Source organism: Micromesistius poutassou, assembly GCF_964030765.1.
Source record: "Micromesistius poutassou genome assembly, contig: SCAFFOLD_156, whole genome shotgun sequence".
Lineage (NCBI taxonomy): Eukaryota > Metazoa > Chordata > Actinopteri > Gadiformes > Gadidae > Micromesistius > Micromesistius poutassou.
Window position 1 is genome coordinate 23,583 of NW_028178812.1, and position 23,228 is coordinate 46,810.

Genomic DNA, 23,228 nt, shown 5'->3' on the forward strand with positions numbered 1-23,228 from the left:
AGAAGAAAAGTATATGTTAGCATAATAATGTAAGGTGAATTTTCTTCCATACGGTCAGGATCAGGTACAGTTGGATCCTCGTCTGATGAACTTTCACTGTGGACATTAAAACGATTACGTCAAGTCCATTGATCACACACCACCACCACAGCAAGCAGGTTTCTTCCGTGAAAACATTTTAGCATTTTATAATGAGCTACAATATAAGCTGAGAATGAAACAGTCTCTGAAGGAGAAATTAAGTCAAATGCGTGTGTAACGGAGTTGAAAGACTCGGAAGTGAAATCTCACAATATTATAATGTTAACATGCTATTGTTAATACGCATGTTTTATACGGAAATTCACCATGACGTCACACTATGTTCTTCCGGGTGGCAAAAGCCGATGCGTTCTCCGTTGGCACCACTAGTAAACAAACCCTTCCACGATCGAGAAAACAGAGTAAATGGCTTGAATTAATGATTTTCTTCTTGCGGGGTGCTACGGGACGTCTCATTAATATATATATATATATATATATATATATATATTATATTAATATAGTTTGTCATCGTTTTAACTTCAGATCAACAACAATGTTTTGTTGACTGTGTGACATAGTCTTTATTGTTATTTATTTATTATTATTTATTATTATTATTTGTGTTTACAGCCGGCTGGATGGCTTCAGGTCAGTGGTAGCCGCTCGTTCTGCCACCCGGAAGTGTCGTTACGGCTATCGTTACGGCTATTGGCTATTGTTTACTAACATTGTGAAATGGGTTCCAGATGTTGTACCGCATTCTCCAAGGTTGTATATGAGGCTGCGTGACTGCTTGTCTGTTTACTTTCACGCATTTTGGTCGTTTGCGCTACCCGCACATTAGAACTAGGCCATCTCCGTTGGAGGTAAGCAGGTTCTGGGAGCGCTCTGTATATAATTTGATATTTCAATAAATGAACGTTTTTTTATTTTTTACAAGTTTTGATTTAATATTAGTGTAGGCCTATATACGTCTAGGAACTTACGCTCTCGAAGTGTAATGTTGGGTTTATAATTCAGTTGGGAGAATCCGGAGCATTTCTTGTAAATGGTGTGACATCAAATAATGACATAGCCCCCGCCCCTCCTGGCTGTAGCCCACCCAGCTCAGCTTTAAGAGGCGCGGTAGAGAGACGGAGCTCACATCCTGCAGCCGGGACAGCCAAGGTAGGACGGAAACGTTCTCTGATCAGTTGTGTTGACTAATCCGTTTGGAACGTTATCGAATGGACGTAATCAGTGGTTATCAGCCCCATAACTAACGTTAGAAACTGTTGTTTTGTGATGATGTGGACCCTAACTGTTGTGGATTTTACTTCAAGTTTCATTGTGATTTATGTTATTACAAGTGTGATATTTAACACTGAGATTTTCATTAGGTCTAACCGGAGCTGGTCTGGTCTCTGTGTTGAAGGCTGAACCTGGACCTGGTCCGGACCGATACAACCAGGTGCGTCACTTTGTATTTTATGGTCCTAACGGCTCGCGTGGCCTCGAGTGTGGCACTTGATCGTTAAAGGGGTGGGACAAAAGTTGAACTTCAGTAAACTTTTTGCAAATAAGCGTCTTGCAGTGCGATTGGACAATCGACCTTCAGTTAGGACTGGCCATAGATATATATATATATATATACTGACTAGATATCATAGATGTATATACTGACTAGATATCGCATTCGGCTTATAAGCATGCGTCAACAATGCCGCCATCTTGCCGCGGGGTAACCACCCACCTGAAGGAATGAACGTCGACGGGGCAGAAGTCCTTTGTCTAAGTCACTCTAAAACGACTTATTAAGGTAATATTCAAGCGGGTTGGTTTCTGACATAGGTCAGACGTGTAATGATAGTAAAAAATAAAAATAAAAAAGTATTTTTAGTATTTATTTTTACTAGCATTACCACAAACACACCTTTGACCCGACCCGATTGAAGATTTCCTTTAAAAAAAAGGCGTTTTAGAGTGATTTAGACCGGGAAAGGACTTCTGTCCCATCGACGTTCATTCATTCAGGTGGGTGGTTACCCCCGCGGTGAGATGGCGGCGGCATTGACGTATATGTTCCACTGAACAGCGCAGCTGAGGCGATATCTAGTCAGTATATATATCTCTATGAGGACTGGCGCCCTTACGGACTCGTGGTGAATTGAATTTCCTGGTTTTTAAGCACTTCCATCGACAAAGTGGTAAATCCCACCAGCAGCCACTAGAGGGGGGTGGGGTGTTGTCACGCGTTTGATGGGGCCGAGCCATAAGAGTTCATGTTGTGGCGTGTGCTAATGTGTATGTAACATGACATGGCGTCTCTTACATGTTTAGTGTGGAGAACGAATTGTGCCACAGAAATGATTCATGAATGTTTAATTAAAGGTACCCATTCAAAGACTCTTTTTCATAAGAACGCATTAAGCAGTCATCAAAGATGATTTTTTATGGAGCATTTAAGGAAACTTTTTAGGGACAAAAGCATTAAACAATACTATTATTAAACTTATTTTAAAAGAGCTATTTTAAAAACGGTTTATAAAACAATGCATATAATGCTGATTAAATTAGTTACCTGAAAATAACTTTTTAATGGGACGTTTAAATATGTTGTTTTCCGTATGCATTCCCTCATTGCTTTTCCTTCACGCTATTCATTTCCTGCTACTTTAACCAAGGCAAGCCTTTTATTTAAAGGTGTAGTGTGTGTAGTGGCATCTCGTGGAACAGACTTGGCAGAAACGTTGCATAATAGTCTAGTCTCTGTTTGAAGTGCTTAATCCCATGAAATTAAGAATCATTGTGTTTTTGTTCCCTTAGAATGAGCCCTTAAAGGACAATTCCTGTATTTAGCACATTGAGCCTCCTTTCTGGTTTGTCTAGGATGAAATAGAGTGGTTGACACCAAAATTTAGACTATTGGTCCTGTCTCGGGTATTTGGCTCATTTAGAATCGCCCCAGCCTGCTTTTGACCGGAAACGGAAAGAGGGGTTGGTTGTAGTCTTTTCGCTCGGTCTAGCCCTACTGTTGATACGGAGGACCGAGCGAAAAGACTACAACCAAACGTAAACAGCCCAATTTCCGTTTTCGGTTAAGGTCCGGTTTCCGTTTCAATGGGATTTACAAATGCCAAATAAAACAAGACAAAAACTGTATTTCGCTACGATACGTGGTTTGGACCATCAACGAACACCACTAACCACTCGGTGAGTTGCACATTTCTGAAAACTAACTTTTAGGGTTGTTTTAAGGACAGGTTTGTGAATGTCCATAGACAGCCATTCTGAAGCAGGCTGGGGCAATTCTAAATTAGCCAAATACCCGAGACAGGACCAATAGTCTAAATTTCGGTGTCAACCACTCTATTTCATCCTAGACAAACCAGAAAGGGGGCTCAATGTTCAAAATACCGGAATTGTCCTTTAATATCTACATACATAACATTTCAAACCAGTCTGATATTATCAGGCCCGACTCTTACTGTGGCGGGGACTGAAATCTGCGATTATGGTGGCAACTGCAATTGGAAAGAAACAAACTTCCCGTTCCTCATATCGGATGACTCAGATATCTGGATTAACATGATGACCATCAGACTTTGTTTTAAATGGCTTAAACGTCTGCTTAACTACGAGAACAACAAGTCCTCTTGTCTGACCTGCATAAATGTTTGTAAAAGTTAGTTTCAGTCGGCGTGCCATACTTTTTCAGAAAAACAGAACAAATATCCACATACTGAGCTGTACCAACTCGTAGGCTTATCTATGCATCATACATCTAGGTAGACAGTCCCAGTCCTAATCACACCTGGTGGTAAAATAGGGGCCCTTTAACAAGTCATCACATTATGATGTTTATACTTACCGAAACAGATTTATTATTGATAATATTATATTTGATGAGATTCAACAGCTTTAGTTTTATAGAAGTTTAACATATTTTGCTTCATCTCATTGGCTTCCATTGAGCCATTGTGACTACCCTAACCCCACCCCTGCTCTAGCCAAAGCTAGCTTTAAAAAAAGCTAAACATTTCTGACTTCATCGAGGCTATAAACGATTTCACTATTAACTATTCAATGTAAAGCTGAAACAGTTTTGGTGCTCCTTGCGTCACTCACATTATTCTGCGATTCTGCGATTGAAATTATACTATTTGAAAATCGGGTGATTATGTGTGATTTTTCCCATTTGTTTTAAAAATGGAGACTCCCCTCTTTCTTGACAGTCTCACACATGTTGTACATAAACATGCTTGCCTACTTCTACTGAGCACGACCATGTCCAATATGAGGTAGTTTTTGAGAACGAGGCTATGTTTTGAGGCTAGCCTTATCATACAAGGCATTGCGGTTTGTTTGCGGCAACAATGAGGGAAGCTTTGCTTCTAAAAGACACGCTATATGGATCCCACACTAAATTGGGGAAAGCTTCAAACAAAGTAAATATAATTTTAAAAAAACACAAATCGTGCAAAAGTCAAATTAGGATGTAATTGCTCTATACGCTTTGGAACAAGAATTGGGCTTGATTACATCACAGATACTGTTAAAACACAATACAAGCAAACTACGTAAGCTTCTCGGACACTCATATATCAGCTTGGTTTTAAATGTGTACACTAGAATCATAAGCATGGCAGATGTTATGTAGTACACTGGTGTCACATGGGTTGGGAGGACTTATGTCTCAACATAATATTCATTATGTCATTTATTCATATGTTGTAAGTCATATGTAAGTCTTTTTAAATTAAATTCAGTATTTTGATACAGAAAAGGTGCCGCCCCTCGGGTTGGGCCGTTTTCATCACTCGTTGCCAGACCCTACAGCGTTCTAGATGTGGCTCTGGATTTCCAGGCTACCTTCAATACAGAATCAATTAAAAATATATATTAAATTGTGTGTGTGTGTGTGTGTGTGTGTTTTCAGATGGCGGTGGACAGTCGGACCGTAGTGCTGGCAGCGCTGGGCCGGCCCTTCAGTCTGGGGATGCTCTACGACTGTCGCAGTGACTCACTGATCGCCGGTAAATAAATACAAGTCCCGAGTCTAAAGGATAAGACACAAGATCCCTTATTGTCCTTATTTTAAGGAGAGTTTTTTGGTGTTTTGGGTGGTATCGATGGATCTGGCCTAATGTCATTATGGATGTTATTATAAGGTGAGTGCTGCAAGCAGCGCTCAACTACTGTTGTTCTTAAAGGTCCCATGACATGCCACCAGGTGTGAGTGTGATTAGCTGTTGAAAAAAGAACAAAACGGCTTGTAACGGCTAATCACAGCACACCTGGTGGCATGGGACCTTTAAGGCCATGACACACCAACCAGATTATCGGTGGTCGGACAGTCTGGCCAGTCTGGCCAGTGACCTGAGTCTGTTCTGAGTCTGTTCGGTGTGTGCTGTGACCTGAGTCTGTTGGGTGTGTGCTGTGCGATCGGCCGTCAATCAAAGCCGTCTGTGATCTTTTCAGCCGATTGCACACGTTGAACCGGCTGTGACCAAATCGGTCCGACTGCCTTTTCTCACCAGACTGTCGATAATCTGGTGTGTCAGGGCCATTAGGCTTTCTTTCTTTATTATTCATTACAAATTCAGCCGACAATTTTTCACCTAGAGCCTCAAGACTTAAAATGTTCATATTAGCTTGGAATCGCGTGATACCATTACATTTGTTTAATATTTTTAACTTTTTAAGACATTCTACTTTTAAAATATTATTTTTTATAATGGAAGTCAATGGGAGGACGGCAGAGCTGTCCACCCATTTCAATTTTTTACCGTTGACCTTCATTCAAACATTTAACAAATCAACACACTTTGATCTTAAGATATATCTCATCAGATTTTTGATATCATTTATAATTTTTTCAGTTTTATTTTCATACCCGCTTTGTATATTTTCAGTTGGTCTCATTATCTTCCATTGTAGGTAGAGCAAGATGACGTCACCCACTGTAGCCCAAGATGGCTATCACAAAAGCTAACCATTTTGGACATTGCAGAGCCTAACAATGTCAATATTTAACCTTACGGTAACCGAAATACGGTTACCGTATTTCTCGTTCCATTGGCGCTAAAATTATTAATCAATTGGAAATATGATTATTATATATCGGGCATTTGTGTATAGCAATCCCCGTTTATATGGCTAGAGGCTAACTGCTTCTTACATATCTGGAGTACTTCTGGTAGAAGCTAAATGCTAACATAAACTATTTTTCCACGTCATGCTATCTATACAAACTAAATTTGTGTAGTGTGTGTAGTAATATTCTATATATTATATCTCAAATGTATTCAAAACTTTATCACTTTAGCTATTTGTTTAATTCTTCACTTGATTTGTTTCCAACCATTTTACATATTTTTAATGGTTTGCATGTTTACTCCATTTTGACTTTTTAATTTAAATCTCAATTTAAATCTTTCAACTTGATGAATGCCATTCAACATTCATTTAATTAAACTATGTGGATTTATTAAAACATATTTTCAACCTCACTTTGCATTACAGCACTCACCGCATTTTCTACTACACTACAGATTATCCTCGTTGATTCTTAACAAACAAGAATATTAGTGTTATAGTTAACTCTATATTATGGCTATATAATATTTACTCTATATTATAGTATATCATGTTTATTATTATAGTATAGTTTGTTTTGTCCTTACAGTTCATTAAACATTTAGCAGAAATCCTAGGATATCAATATAATAGTTCATATAAGCTTTAAACAATAAAAAGGTCACAAAGAACTTTTACATTATTCTCATACTAAGAAATGTATGCACTCCTCACAGTATTTTAAGACACTTTGGATAACATGTAACAAATGGCATGTGCTTATAATATTATTATTTAAATGAATTAGTCTAATCATAGTACATGGTATGTAGGGGGATGAACCCATGCCTAAAGAAACATTTATTATAATACCCAGATAAACCAACCTGTGTAGAAACAAGCCAGAGGACGGCTTCAACAGCAAGACAGAACAAGTTCTGAAAGACCAACTCTCTTCCATATTCAATACATGGGATTTGGTCAGTCAGACTCTAGTGCAGGGGTGTCAAATTCAAACTTACTGAGGGCCATTCTGAGGGCTGTGAATAAAATCAGGGGCCAGCCAGACAGTGTTTCCATGTTATGGGGTAATTCTTACCAGTAAAACTGATTAATAAAGCAAAGTAGTATTTGTCAAGTGCTGACCAATGTTTTTGTATGTGAATGTTTTTTCCCATCTCTCTTGGAATTGACGGTATTCATTGTCCACTTTTCTTTTTTTGGCCATTGTTTTGCTAGCTTGCAACCTTATTAACGTTGTTTGTCTCTGCGTGAGAGTGAGAGTTTAGCGCAGGAGTGGAGCGCGGCAGAGCTGCAGCGCCTCCTACGTTTCAATGTTATATTGTCACAAACGTACATTCAAACACAAGCGCACGGGCCAAATTTGATTGATTGTCAGAATTTATTGCCGGGCCTGTGTAAAAGTCGCGGCAGGCCTTATTAGGCCAGCAGGCCTTGATATTGACATATGTGCTCTAGTGTAAAGTATTAGTGTGAGTTAAAGCAGTGATGTGTTTGGAATATAGACCAGCTTATATCATCCCATATCAGGACAATTCCACACCTACATTCCTTTTTATTTAAAGTTTATTTATGCAGGTATAAACACATTGAGATTCAACACCTCTCTTTCAATGCTGACCTGACAGCCTTCATAGGAAAGCATTTACTTTTAGTAGGAAACCATATGGTGATATATAAACAAAATGTATGCGTTTTATATGTATTCCTCTGAGCTCAGATTCTGATTTGTTTTCTCTTTGTCTTCTTCTGAAGCTCCGACACTTTGGGACCGGGAAGCCTTAGAGAAAGATATGGATGAAAGACCCCAACCCAACAGTGACTTTGAGATACTTGCATCTGACTCCATAAAAGACAAATCTTCTGCATTGAATGTTGAAGCTTCACTCAAAGCCAGTTTTCTGTGTGGACTGGTTGAGGTAGATGGCTCTGCTAAATTTCTCAAAGATTCTAAGATTTCCAGAAATCAGGCTAGAGTGACACTAAAATACGAAAGGACCACCAAGTTCCAAAAGCTGTCAATGAATCACATTTGCAGAGGTAATGTGAAGGTTTTTGAGTCAGGACAAGCAACACACGTAGTCACAGGAATCCTTTATGGGGCACAAGCCTTCTTTGTGTTTGACCGTGAGGTGTCACAAAAGGAAAATAGGAAAGACATTGAGGGCAATCTAAAGCTGCTGATCAAGAAGATACCCGCCTTGAAGATAGATGGTCAAGGTTCTCTGAACATGGCAGACAAGGATATTAGAAATGTTGACAAGTTGTCCTGCAAATTCCATGGGGACTTTAACGTTGAAAAACGCCCTGTGTCTTTTCATGAGGCAATCGAAGTCTATCAAAGCCTGCCTAGGCTGTTGGGAACCAATGGAGAGAACGCAGTGCCTCAGAAGGTCTGGTTAATGCCACTGAAGGCTCTAGATCCTGCTGCTGCTCAACTGGTTCGACAGATAAATGATCGATTAGTCAGGGATGCTCAGAATGTCCTGGAGGACCTCAGCGAGCTGGAAAGGAGATGCAACGATGCAGAACGATGCACAACAGCCCAGCAATTCGCACAAGTTAACAAAAAGGTGAACGATTTCAAAGAACTGGTTTCGGAGTATAAACTGGAATTCCAGAATATTATGGCAGAGAAACTCCCATTGATCAGAGGAGGAGGAGAGGAGGAAGGTGTTCTTGCCAAGATCCTGAAAAAAGTACATTCTTCTCCCTTCAAAAGTGGTGAACTGAATGAGTGGATGGAATGCAAAGAGACAGAAATTATAATCATCAGCTCTCTGATTAACAAGATGTCCGACATGGCGATCGTCACCAGTCGCAACACTCTGAAACATGAGATCCACAGCGGAGATATCACACATGCAGTGTGCTTTGTCTTTACCTCCTTGGAAACCCCAGAGCCTTACCTTTCAGCTCTGTCCAACTACTTGGAAGAAACCCAAGCAGAAAATGTGCCATGTGCTTATGATGTGGAAAAGGAACAATGGTTCTCCTCAAAAGACGTAATGGACAAAGTGCAAGAGAAAGTAAAGCTCTTCAAAGATTTTGCCGAGGCCAACAAAGGGAACAAAAGCATCAGGTTCCTAACAGCTGCGATAAGAGATGATGAGAAGAAAGGTGCAACTCTCCACCTCTACAAGGATGGCTCCTTAGCCGACAACAACTTTGAACCACCTGCGAAGCCAGAGATGATCATACGTGACATAACCCATAACAGTGTAACACTGAATATTTCCCCACCTCAATTTGGGTTGAGTACTGTCACCCACTACACTGTTGAGTTCTGGGTCCATGGAGCCAATATTTGGCATAAAAAAATGGAGAGCAAGGCTGGAGATGTCACGGTGTCCGGCTTGAAGATTAATGAAAAGTATCAGTTCAGGTGTAGAGCCAAGTGCGCAGTCGGCCTCGGTCCGGCCTGTGAAGATAGCGCTTTAATTGAAACCTTACCATGCAGTCCTCCAGAAAAACTACAAGTGGAACATTATCCTACAGAGTTATCAGTCAGCTGGGAGAAACCATCTGACCTTGGACGTGGAGTAGAGATCAAGCAATACATCTTAGAATATGCTGAAACATCTCCAGAAGTGAAACCTGAAGAGTGTATATGGAGCAAACTAACATTCACAGCCAACGACTCACAACGAGTCACCGTCATTCCAGGGCTGCAGCCTTCAACGCAATACACTGTCCGGGTCAGATGTGACTGTGGATATGCTGGCCTTAGCAAAGAGAAATCTGTAGTTGTTTGCACAGAAAAGCTACCTGATAGACTGGCTACATCAATCAAAGCATTGAGCACAGAAATAGAACCTGGTTCTCCTTCAGTTTTCAAGTTACCCCTGGAAGAAAACAATATTGGGATAGAAGGATGCAAGAGCTACACATTTGACAAGGACAGAGTGGGTCCAAATCGCACTGTCATGTTTATGGGGGCAACAGGTTCAGGGAAGTCAACTCTGATCAATGGAATGATCAACTACATCCTGGGCGTAGAGTGGAAAGACTCTTTCCGCTTCAAAATAATCGCTGAGGACCAGACGAAGACACAAGCTGAAAGTCAGACTTCACACGTAACCACCTACAAAATCAACCACCAAGATGGCTTCCAAGTTCCTTATTCTCTAACTCTTGTTGACACTCCGGGTTTCGGCGACACAAAGGGAATAGAGAGAGACAGGGCGATCACAGAGCAGATCAGGAGACTCTTCACCTCGGCAAAGGAAGTCCGTGAGATAGATGCAGTTTGTTTTGTCACACAGGCCTCTCAAGTAAGACTAACGGCTTCACAGAGGTATGTGTTCGATGCGGTGCTGTCCATCTTTGGTAAAGACGTGGCAGAGAACATTTGCATGCTGGTCACATTTGCAGACGCTCATCAGTCTCCTGTTCTCGCGGCGATCAATGCTGCCAAAATTCCATGTCCTAAAACCGACATAGGACTTCCAGTGCACCACAAATTCAACAACTCTGCACTGTTTGCAGAAAATAAATCTTTCAGTGACAGAGCTGATCAAGACTCTGATAAAAAGGATAAGAAGTTTGATGCAATGTTTTGGGAAATGGGGGCCAATAGCATGGAAACATTCTTCACTGCCTTGGGAAAAATGACCACCAAAACCCTGCAGTTAACCAAAGAGGTTCTCAATGAGCGCAAGCAGTTGGAGGTGGCTGTGGAAGGACTTCAGTCCCAGGTTAGGGTGAGGTTGACGAAACTGGAAGAGATCCGATCAACCCAACAACAGATCGAAAAGTACAATGCCGACATCACTTCCAATGAAAACTTTCTAATTGAATTTGAAGTCATCAAGCCTGTTCAAACAATTCTTACCAAAGAGGGAGAGTTCATCACTAACTGCCAGCAGTGTAAAATGACCTGTCATTACCCCTGTGCCATAGCAGATGATAGGTTAAAGAGTCGCTGTTCTGCCATGAGGGATGGGACATGCATTGTTTGCCCTGGAAATTGTGACTGGAACCTACATTTCAACCAGAAATACAAGTGGGACTACGTCAAGGAGAAGCAGGTGACGACAATACAAGAGCTGAAACAGAAGTATGAAAAAGCCACTGAGGCGAAGATCACAGTCGAGCAACTGATTAAAAAGCTGGAAGAGGAGGTTGACAATCTGCAGGATGAGATAATAGTCCTGATGGACACGTCGTCTTGCTGTTTAGCTCGGCTGAAGGAGATAGCTCTGCGGCCTAACCCACTGAGCACGCCAGAGTACATCGACCTGCTCATTGAGGGAGAGAAGTCAGAGGCCAAAGAGGGTTACCTGACACGGATTGAGTCTCTGACAACAATGAAAGGAAAAGCCCAAATCATGACCAAGGTTTCCAAAGGGGAGCCACTCACTAAAACAGAGGAAGAATACGTGGATGGAAGAAAGAAAAGGGAAAAAAAGGGAATAAAACGCACACTTATGGTTTGGTTGGATGGGATAAATAAATTAATTAATAGTCCAGGGTAGTAGTTTTAAGTCCAGGGTCCTCCCCGAGGTCTCCTCCCCACTGGAGGAGCCTGGAACGCCTCCCTAGGGAGGTGCCCAGTGGGCGTCCTCACCAGAGGATGAACTGGCAAAGGGTCAGGGCTAGCTTTAAACAATAAAAAGAACAAATGATTTCCACTGGGGATTGACAGTTTTTCTTGGATTAGACACCAAAACATTTTATTTGAAAGCGATGGCATTCGTTTTAAATAGACATGTGTGATACTTTGTTTGAATATAACAGCAATTATTAATAATAATAATAATTAATTGAATTTATATAGCGTTTATGACCTCAGTGAGTCAGGACCTCGGTTTTACGTCTCCTCCGAAGGACGCCACCTGCCACAGCTCAGTGTCCCCGTCACTGCACTGGGGCGTCGGGGATTGATGTTTTGGCCAGAGGGAAGAGTGCTACCTACTGGCCACCACCCGACACCATTTCCAGCAGCAACTCCGTGTTCCCAGTTGGTCTCCCATCCAGTACTAACCAAGCCCACACCTGCTTAGCTTCAGAGATTCAGCTATGGCTCTCCATTGGTCTGGCACAGGTCTTCTGTTTCTATAGTTTATAGTAGTATCCTTCTCAGGTCATGGCCTATGTTCGCTTCACCTCCTTGTTTCTGCTGTAACTCGTTATGTTCAGGTTTGAGGTTTACGTTTTGCCACAACTTTGTACCGACTTTTGATGTAGGTAACATTTTCCCTCTTTATTGTTTTTATGCAATTAAAAAATATATATTCTTTTTTTTAATTTCCACAGAAGGTGTTCACAGCAATTAGTCAACATAACAGTTATTGACATCCTTCTTTGTCTGCTACATGAACTCATTTAATGGTTTGATATAATAACACAGATGCTGTTGATGAAAACGGAGTAATGAAATTGTGACCAATATTTGTTGGGTGTAAATGAGATTATGAATATGTTGGAGGAAACAAGAACAGAGGCTGTAAAAACAATATTTACAAAAGTATAATCATTGGCTGTATGCCTGCTATATGTCATCTTACTCTTTAAAGAAAATAAATAAATTAAAGTTTAAAAATAGTCTGTATTTACTCAATCCTATTTTTTAAAATTTTTTATATTAATTCAAGTTGGTTGTGTTGTGAAATATTGAAAGATAAGTCTCTTAAACTGGATCGGTAGAGAGTTGAACTCCTCAACTCTAGTCTTTACCGATCCAGGGTACCACTGCTAAGTTTAAACTTGTTCATGAAATCACCAGCAGGGGGCGACAACAATCAATCAAAATGAATTATGTTGCCGCCGACATACCCTGCAATCTGTCTTCACCTCAGCAGCAGAGGACGCCGTTTCCCATTTTAATTGAGAACACCAGAAATGTAATGTTATTGATATGAGGACATACAGACTTCTCTGAACGAGGTTCTTTAACTAGATGCTCTGTGGCCGACGCAGCGACTGCCGTGTCCTGAACAGGTGGAGATCTGTGAGCCAATCGCAGCCCTCCTTCTGGTGGAGCTCACGTGAGGACTGTCCAGTCACTTAGCGCCGTAGCCGTTCCCACAGATAAAGACTGTGTGGTATCTTAAGTATTAATAATTATGTTACTGCCTGGTGAGTTAGTGTGCAGCAATTAGTAGTGTGTCGTTTATAAGTTAGCCACTAGAACGGACATGTGTGTCTGTGTGTACGGTGATTGCTGCCCATTCTGTTAATTAAAAAGCTTATAACAAATAAACACGGATTGGTTATCACCTATTATGAAGACGCAACAGACTGTATACAATATTACAGCAAATCCATGTTAAGATCAGTCTGATTGAACACGTCTTTGGACGTTCCAGACACCTAGACATGTAACGAGTGGTCAAAATTTAATATGCTATAATGGTCGATCACTAAGATGAACTAGCTACTTACTACTTCAAATGAGACTGTAACCAAAAAGCTCTTAACTATCTCATAACCAAACTTAGCACCTTGTCTAAGTAGTGAACTGAAAATAATCTATAATCTTAAATCTATCTCACATGTGTGATATTTTATCCACCGATAAACTGCGACTCTGTCGTAGTGTAACCTGCGTTGTGTATTTCTTGTGTAGTATTCACTGGGACACTCAGCATGGGATGCAGCGCGTTTTATTGCCTGCAGCAGATATCGTCTGTACAATGGGTCAGCAAACAGGTATAAACATTAACTGGTCCGCCTGCAGCAGATATCGTCTTTTCTCCTAATTATTATGTGTTATGTAAACAAGTAAACACAAATAATTAACATATATAATTACTATTGCAATACATACAAATGATAACACAACATCCATTTTAAATGATAATCGCGCTGAACGCTCATAAACAGGTGCGCGCTCCGCTCGTGTGGCGACCAATGGTATTACATGTAAGACACAATAATGGCGGCGACACACACGAGGGAGATTCGAATACATACACAAGAAGACATAGAACTAAAACAACTTATTAGTTACCTGTACAATGGGTCAGCAAACAGGTATAAACATTAAACTGGTCCGCCTAAACAAAATAAATACAATAAGACAACTTGCACCACAGCCATGTAAACGTGCAACCGAAAAAACTAAATGAAATAAAAGAAACAATACTATGCCAATATCTCAATAAAGTGAGTTAAATTATGACATAAGTTAAACATGAATATCAATGTTAAACATGACTATTAATGATTATTTTAGGCGGACATGTTTCTTACTCAACCTACCTGCAGCAGATGTCGTCTTTTCTGCTGCAGGATACCCAGAATGCAAAACTATACGTATACGTAAGTATCAAAATAAAAGTCTCGACCCAATGACACAGGATTTAACTACTATTTTAATTATTTAATTGACTCCGTTACATACACCCCCCTTAAATCCTGCTAAATTGGGGACATACCGGTAAAACACCCACCAAAATAAAGCGGAAGATGGAGATCCTAGTCCACAAAACCGAAGAAGAGAGAAAGGAGAAAAAAAATATATATATATAGGCACTAAAAAATCAGTAAAACTAAATATCACTAGCTGTCGATTACGGAATCCTCCAACTAAGGAGTACTTAAAGAATGGAATGGCGCCATACCCAAGACCAAAAGTAGACCCTTGAGATGCCTGTTACACCTCAAATACTGCTAGAACTGATACTTATCTCTAACTGTGTCTTACTGACTGACTATACTGACATCTAGTACCTACATATGAAATCTCAAAACAAACTTTTAACTAAATAAATGAAAGAGTTCACTGTAGACTCTGGAATGTCAAGGACTTGCTCATTCATTTCACAAATGAGCCTCTCTGGGGGGTTGACAGCTCTGCCCCATCTGGTTCTAACTACTGTGTCCTCAAAACCCAGAGGTTGAGCGCATACTGTTAGCGCATCTGTGGCTACCTCTTCATGTACAATGACTACGGGTTGGAGCTCAGCACTGTGTTGGCCATTGATTACAGGGGGAACACCACTGTCCTCCAACCTCCGATCACTGCCGATGACACTTGCTGAGTCAAATGGCCCAGACATACAATCAGACACATCATGGGCTTCAGAGAGACCAGTCTGCCGATCCTCCATCTCAGAATCATCAAGGCTGGCCAGCACCCAGTGTACAGTCCGGTCAACACTGCCATCAATCTCTCCTGGGAGATTGACTTCGGGAACCATCTCCTCACTGACATCCATCTCAACTGGAGAGCTGAATTCAGCTACCACTTCGTCACTGCCACTGATGTGGGTCTCTATTCCATCGTCAATTGGTAAGAAGTTCACCGGAAGCAGTAGATTACGGTGAACTACCTTCAGTTTGTCAGAGTTGACGTCTTTGATCTTGTAGACATTAATATCAGGATTCGCAGCCACAATTTCATACATTGTCGACTCCCATTTGTCAGCCACTTTCCTTCTTCCTCTTTCACCTCTGTTCGCAACGAGCACTCTGTCACCAATGGTGAGAGGTGACCCCTTGACCTTCCTGTTATAGAGCCTTGCGTGTCGAGTCTGCTCTTTCTGACTGTGTCGTTGTGCAATTTGCACCGCTTCACGCAGGTCTTTCTTCAGGCGGGATACAAACTCATTGTGGTCCACCACTACATTGTCGGAAATCACAGTTTGAAACAGGACGTCGACTGGGAGACGAGGGACTCTACCGAACATCAGATAGAAAGGTGCAAAACCCGTCGTCTCGTGCTCTGTACAATTGTAGCAGAAGGTGAGTAACTGTAACATCTGGGGCCACTTGGCTTTGCACTTAGGAGGCAACGTTCTGATCATGGATCCAAGGGTCCTGTTGAACCTCTCAACCACGCCATTGCCCATGGGGTGGTATGGTGTTGTGTGCGACTTCTCGACGCCTGAAAGAATCAACAGCTCCCTGATCAACTTGCTCTCAAAGTTCGCTCCCTGATCAGAATGAATCCTCCTAGGGAAACCGTATATGAGAAAGAAATCATCCCATAGCTTCCGAGCCACTTGCTTGGCGGACTGATTTTTACATGAAAATGCATGAGCCATTTTGGAAAAATGGTCAGTCACAACAAGCACATCCCGTCACTGACCTCTGCAGACCAAAAGTCGATACAGACCAGCTCCATCCGCTCTGATGTGCGGATGCTTTCGAGTGGAGCGCAAGCATTGGGCTCTGGTGTCTTCCCAACAACACAGCGATGACAGTTTCTCACATGGTTATCAATGTCTCTTTTCATGCCAACCCAGAAGAATCTCTGCCTAGCCAGAGACAGCGTTCGGCTCTTCCCTTGGTGACCAGCGGAATCATGAATTCCATTCAGTACTTGCGCTTTAAGGGAGTCGGGCACGACAAAGAGAAAAAGTCGTCTGTTCATGCCTTGACCTTTTCTCACCTTGCACAGAAAGCCATCATGGATTACCAGCCTGTCCCAATACTTCAGGAGCTGTCTCACACTGGAGAGCTCATCTGTTCTTTCCGTTTTCGATGGTTTCCGCCGTCTCTCGATATAGTATAGGACTCGGCCGATGGTACTATCCTGCCCTTGTTGATTCACAAGACTGCTGTGAGGAATGGGGGAGTCAATCTGCTGCAATTGAGGAACAGCTGGACTCATACCCATGACTTCACCCAGACCACCACTGGAGTGAGCTTCCAGAACAGCTGAAACATCTGGAGCTCCAACCGAACCAGTGTCTGAAGTTTCGTTAACGGATGTGTTGTGTAGATTTTTGCCTGATCTCAGGACCATCTGATGGTTGTTGGAGTACCTGAAAGCATTTTGGACTGTGTCATCCACAACACCACTGACATTTCTCAAGAGTGACATGTACGGCTCAGTAACAATGCGGTGGCTTACGCATGACTGGACGAAAGGTTCTCTGCTTAAAGCATCTGCCACAATGTTTCTAGGGCCCGGGACATACTTTATGTCAAAGCTGTATGATGCAAGTTTAGCCACCCATCGCTGTTCACAGGCATCCAGTCTGGGCTTTGTCAAAATGTAGGTTAAGGGGTTGTTGTCAGTCCAGGCTGTGAAATGTCTTCCCTTTAACCAATGGCTGAACTTATCACAAACAGCCCACTTCAGTGCAAAGAACTCAAGTCTGTGAGCAGGGTAGTTCATCTGTGAACGAGACAACGTTCTGCTGGCAAAGGCTACTGGTCTTGCTATCTCCTCACCAGGAGGGATTTGAGAAAGAACTGCTCCAACTCCGTCAAAAGACGCGTCAACAGCCAGAATGAAAGGCTGGTCGAACATTGGGTGAGCTAGGGTCACACTTTGTAGTAGATCAGACTTCAATACTTCAAAGGCCCGCTGACAGGCAGGTGTCCAGTCAGCAGGTGTGAGTTTCGTGACGTTCGGCCTGTTCTTTGGCTTTTTTTTTTCAACTTCCCCCGAGTCTGCTTACCGGACCCTGCTGTCAACTTGAAGAGTGGTTTGGCCTTCGCAGAACATCCCTCGATAAAGTGTTGATAATACAACACCATACCAAGGAACGATCTGATCTTCTTGAAACATGGTGTCTGCCCGTCAGCCTCCATCAGATCAACTCTCTGGATTTTGCTGATGGCCTCGACTTTGTCCCGATCCGTCTCAATACCTTTCTCACAGATTACGTGGCCAAGGAATTTAACAGAACGTCTTAAGAAAAAACATTTCTTTGGAGCCAGCTTCAGATTGTGACTCGACAGACGTGAGAAGATCATTTCAAGACGTTGAAGGGCCACAGACTCGGAAGGAGCGAACACCATGAGATCGTCCAAATAGCACAGGACACTGCTGAAGTTCTCATCGCCAAAGATTGACATCATCATTCTCATGAACATGGCTGGACTGTTGGAGAGACCCTGAGGCAGTCTGTTGTACTCGTGCAGACCGAAAGGAGAAGAAAAGGCTGTATATTTCTTATGCTCTTCCTGCAAAGGCACATTGTAATAGCCTGACGTCAAATCCATGGTGGAGAAGAAGGCGTTCCCGCCAAGAGCAGCCAAAACATCAGACTGGTGAGGCAACGGGTAGGCGTCTCTGACAGTCCGAGCATTCAGCCACCTGAAATCTGTACAGATCCTTAATTTGCCATTCTTCTTCCAGACAAGCACGAGGGGAGATGCATAATCGCTGTGTGACTTGCGAATGATTCCCTTTTCCTCCATGTCATTCAGAGTTGTCCTCAGTTTAGCATACTGGCTTGGTGGTATACGCCTGTACGGCAACCGAAAGGGTCGGTCATCAGTCAGGTGAATGCGGTGGACAAAGTCCTTGGCTTCTCCGCAGTCCATTTTGTCTCTTGAGAATATTGATTCATATCTCTCAATGGTCTGAAGCAGCTGGTCTTTCCAGTGTGCTGACACCTCACAAGACTCCAGATCGATGTCAGGAAGGTCTAAACTGCACAGGGCACGTTTCATCTCCTCATCTGACCGGGGAGTTGAGGAGGGGCTGCTGTCCGTACACTGCACATTTGACTTGATCTGTTCTGGCTGTGGCAGGTCTTCCACAGCAATACATGGTGACACATCAGCTATCTTAGCATTTTTCCTCAGCACTACTCTGTGGTTGGTTGGGTTTATAACTTTCACCGGTATGGAGCCATCACCCCAAAGCGGTGTGATCACTCTGCCAACCATTATCTGCTTAGGGCTTGATCTTGACTTTGTCGGTTCAACGATGACTGTGCTACCCACAGACAGGGCTGAAGACATGGGTAGCTTACCCCAAACCAGGTGCTCTGTTTGTGGCTCTAGCGTCACACTTCTCATGATCTTTACAGTGCCCACTCTGTCTGGCACAGACTCACCTCTCCACCGCTCAGTGTTGGAGAAAAGGGACAAAAACTGAGAGCATTCATCACTCTGGTTGTTGCTGGGCATGGACATGAGCTTCCAATAGCCACTTGTCTCTCTCAGACACGTCAAAAGTCTTTTGATGACGTTAGTGCCCAGAATCATCTCCTCGGATTGACCTGGGACGACTAAAGTGGGAACAGTCATTGAACAGCCGTACACACTGACTTGGAGGTCATAGATTGCTGTTGGAGTTTCACGATGGCCTCCACAGCCAACAATCACAATATCGTGAGCTGACTGCATTGAAATGCCTGGAATGCATTGCAACATGGCTTCAGCAGACTCACTAAGAGTACACGCCATGGATCCACTATCAATAAGCGCTTTGAAAGAGAGTCCATTCACTAATGAAACTGATGTGTAAAATAAACTATCAGACCTGGGAACTGTCTGCAAATTCTGAAAAATAACTGTTTTCTCTGACGAACTATCACTGCTGTACAACTGACTAAGAGATTCATAGTCAGAAAAAGCCTCAAAGCTAGATACGGGGAGCACACTCTCACAATCTCCGTGGTTCTCCCCTACACGCAGATCTGTTAGTTTGACACCTGGCCACCGGGTGCTGCACTCTGTCCTCTATGCGGACATCTGTCCCTTGTGTGGTCAGGAGAGAAACACTGGAAACAGAGTCTGTTATCTTTACAGTGTGACAAAGCAGAATGAGAGGGGTCTTTGCAAACTAAGCACGGTGTGTCCTTAAGTCCTTGAATACGGGGTAGACCACTTGTCCTTCTACTCGCTGGTCTGGACTGAGCATTATTCATAAGAACTTTCTCCAGCATACCAATCATCCTCTCCAGGGCAGAGTGATCAGCTGATGCGGACTGTGGTGTTGACTGAGTGCTACACAGAGGAGCTGGGTTACTGCTCACCTCCATCCTGTTCACAGCCACTTCCTTCTCCACAACAGCTCTATCTTTCCCCATCCCTGCTGCTCTGATGACCTTCTCTGAGTGGTACTCATTCAAAACCTGTGAATGGTTCATTTTGGTCGTTTGCGCTACCCGTACATTAGAACTAGGCCATCTCCGTTGGAGGTAAGCAGGTTCTGGGAGCGCTCTGTATATAATTTGATATTTCAATAAATTAACGTTTTTTTTGTTTTTTTACAATTTTTGATTTAATATTAGTGTAGGCCTATATACGTCTAGGAACTTACGCTCTCGAAGTGTAATGTTGTTAACAGGGTTTAATTAATTCAGTCGGGAGAATCCGGAGCATTTCTTGTAAATGGTGTGACTTCAAATAATGACATAGCCCCGCCCCCCTCCTGGGTGTAGCCCACCCAGCTCAGCTTTAGAGGCGCGGTAGAGAGACGGAGCTCACATCCTGCAGCCGGGACAGCCAAGGTAGGACGGAAACGTTCTCTGATCAGTTGTGTTGACTAACCCGTTTGGAACGTTATCGAATGGACGTAATCAGTGGTTCTCAGCCCCATAACTAACGTTAGAAATGTGGACCGTAAATGTCGTGGATTTTACTTCAAGTGTCATTGTGATTTATATTATTACAAGTGTGATGTTTAACACTGAGTATTTCATTAGGTCTAACCGGAGCTGGTCTGGTCTCTGTGTTGTAGGCTGGACCTGGACCTGGTCCAGACCGATACAACCAGGTGCGTTCCCTTTTCTTTGAATTGACATCAAGAGCAGTAGGCCTACCTATTATAATTTGCATGCAGCAGGGGCGTATTTTATTCTACTAAAAACAAGAGTGTACGCATGCAAAATCTGCAGTTACATGTGCTTAAGACTTTTGCTACAATAATACCTTCATAGCTACGGCCAAAGTTGTTTACCAGAATAGATAGGCCTAATAGATGTGTGATCGAAACCTAATACTTCCTCGTTGTGAGAATGAGGTCATTGTGTGTCGTGACTCGTGTGAACCGAAAGGAACTCTAATGCACTTCAACATTACAACGTCCTCTTTTAACACGTATTGGGGTTTTCAGCCGTTCCGAACGCTCAGACAACCCGCTGAGCGCCTGGACCATAAGGAGGACAAGATGGCAGCTGGACTGTTCCTGCTACGACGTTGGAGAAGCATAGACCTGCCTCTTGATTGTATGTATCCGCACTTCAACAATTGATAAGGATCCATCATTTTCAACAACACATACACAAAGGGATGAAATACAAAAGATGAGTGGAGGTGGGGGGACTGTGGCAGCGCTGCAATGTAGCGGATCGACTGGAATCAACGATCAGAGGATATTGCTGTGGGAACGTTGTAGGGGGATGTCTTAAACTCCTCCCCTTTCATTAAAAACAATACGCTGTGGTCTAGTCTAGTCAAGTCATCGTCAGAAGATTCACGGGAGTTTTTTTTTTTTTTTGGCCGTGACATTTGTTGCGTGTGCCCGACAGCGTGAGATTGATGCTGAGAGCGTGAGTGTCACGCCAGATCCTGCATGTGGATCCCTTTTTTTTTTTTTAATAACCTGTGTATGGTATCTCTATCTATCTAAATCATTTGTGTATTTTAACCAGGGACGTCACTACTAGGATTGAAATTGGAAAAAAATAATGTCATCACATCTTTAAAGTGGTTCTTTAATTCATTCATGATTCATAATTCATTAGAATAGTAGAGTATAGCAGAGCCTGTTTTTTGTCTCACTCTCTTTTCTTTAACGGCCTTAAGAACTCCTGCTATATCGGTTTTATCATCATGGAAATAAGGTTATTAATTTCAGTATTTCCTCCACAGTTAACGCTGATTCATTGACAAGTTCAACGAGCGAGGATTCTACCCACCCAACATGTTGTCCAGTTATGGAATGCCATTGGGGACCAAACCGTCTGGGGAAAATCCGCCTCGATTTGACCAAATGGACAACATCAAACAGAACGCGTTGGTGGGACCCACATTTAACGTCTTCGGACGTTCCAGTCACCATGTAACGAGTGGTCAAAATATAATATGCTTTAATGGTCGATCACTAAGATGAACTACTAACTATACTTCAAACGAGACTATAACCAAAAAGCTCTTAACTATCTCTTAACCGAACTAAGCACCTTGTCTAAGTAGTGAACTGAAAATAAGCTATAATCTCACATGTGTGATCTTCTATCCACCGATAAACTGTGACTCTGCCGTAGCAAATGTAATCTATGTGTTCCAGGATCTTCCCCTGGACTATAAATAGCACTGAATGAGTATTCAATAACACGCAAGTTTAAGCAAGCACTCCGATTGGTAATTTCCCCATTCTCGAGCATGTTTAAATGCCTGGTGAAAGAACGGACAAAAAGAGTGTGCCTAATTACAGAAAGTATCGCTACGCTGACTAGCCGAAGCTACTTTCATGAGCCTAGTTTCCATAACAACGTTCAACTGACCAAGAGTCGGCTATCGTTACTATAGGAACTATTTTCTGATGGAGATGAACTCGGGCAGAAAGCTTTAATTTGAGGGCAAATGAACCCACAATATGAAAATATTTTACAATATTGTTGATAATGAAGATGGTTTGTGTTATTGAATCGCAATCTATACTACACTATAATAGTACACTACACTATAATACACTCGATGGCGTTCTTGAATGTCATTATTGGTACTTGAAGCACAGGACTTCAGAACTCGGCGCAAGCGCCCCGTTCCTACAGCTGTGCTTCGCGTACCAATAATGACACTTCCTTTTTTTGCACTTTATTCTGTTTTTGGCATTTCCTCCCAGTGCAAATGTTTAAATGAGTTACTGAAAGCAGTGTTCTGAAATAAGTTTTTAAACCTATGTTGAGTTACAGAAGAAAATATTGTTGCAAGTGGCCTGTATGCATGGCCTTCACATGGTTTTTGCAAAGCTGTACATGTCTTAAAGATATTGATGTGGAATGTTTCCAACATTCTCATACGTCTGTTTTTTACATTTCTTACATTGCAAATGTGTTTTTGAAAGTTTCTGAAAGCAGTGTTTTGAGATGGGATATATGTAATTATAATTTGTAATGTTGCAAATATAACAAAAAAAAACTTAAATGTTGATGCATGATTGTGGACTATGTTTTTGGTTGCGGTATCATAATTTAGCTTAATATTTAATGTAGGCCTATTGTTGCTTAAGGCACACTCATTGACGAGAAAATGTCAAACTGGCACTGCATGTTGAAAAGGTTGCTGACCCCTGCATTAGACACTCTGCTGCTACTGAACTCAATCGCTTACCACTGCAACCATGATTTATATTAATGGAAAGTTAGAGTAACTTAGAGCTGTAGAGGAAATTAGCTGTAACAGTGGGAAAATATGTTGATAGAATATATGATGAAAAAATAATGGCACTAGCAGTGCTTTTTAGTAATTTGGGTAGTATAAAA

The 23,228-nt window shown here is 42.1% G+C and overlaps 1 protein-coding gene and 1 long non-coding RNA gene across 3 annotated transcripts; both read left to right on the forward strand.

The window, feature by feature from the left end:
* Nucleotides 1-1,119: 1,119 nt before the first annotated feature.
* Nucleotides 1,120-12,648, forward strand: LOC311373367 (uncharacterized protein). Its single transcript, XM_084490134.1, has 4 exons — nt 1,120-1,191; nt 1,404-1,474; nt 4,943-5,039; nt 7,858-12,648. The coding sequence occupies exons 3-4, from the start codon at nt 4,943-4,945 to the stop codon at nt 11,577-11,579; spliced, it is 3,819 nt and encodes a 1,272-aa protein (XP_084346260.1). The 5' UTR covers nt 1,120-1,191; nt 1,404-1,474; the 3' UTR covers nt 11,580-12,648.
* Nucleotides 12,649-19,132: 6,484 nt separating this feature from the next.
* Nucleotides 19,133-22,894, forward strand: LOC311373369. 2 transcript variants are annotated; one of them, XR_014642255.1, is made up of 4 exons: nt 19,133-20,249; nt 20,445-20,515; nt 20,855-20,966; nt 21,613-22,894. It is a non-coding gene; the product is annotated as an uncharacterized lncRNA (long non-coding RNA). The 2 variants fall into 2 exon arrangements; XR_014642256.1 differs by lacking the exon at nt 19,133-20,249 and having other exon boundaries at nt 20,270-20,515.
* The last annotated feature ends 334 nt before the right edge of the window (nt 22,895-23,228 follow it).

Coding starts and splice junctions, on each gene's coding strand:
- LOC311373367 (XM_084490134.1), top strand. CDS start 4,943: ATGGCGGTGGACAGTCGGACCGTAGTGCTGGCAGCGCTGGGCCGGCCC. Junction 5,040..7,857: donor CAGTGACTCACTGATCGCCG/GTAAATAAATAC, acceptor CTTCTTCTGAAG/CTCCGACACTTTGGGACCGG.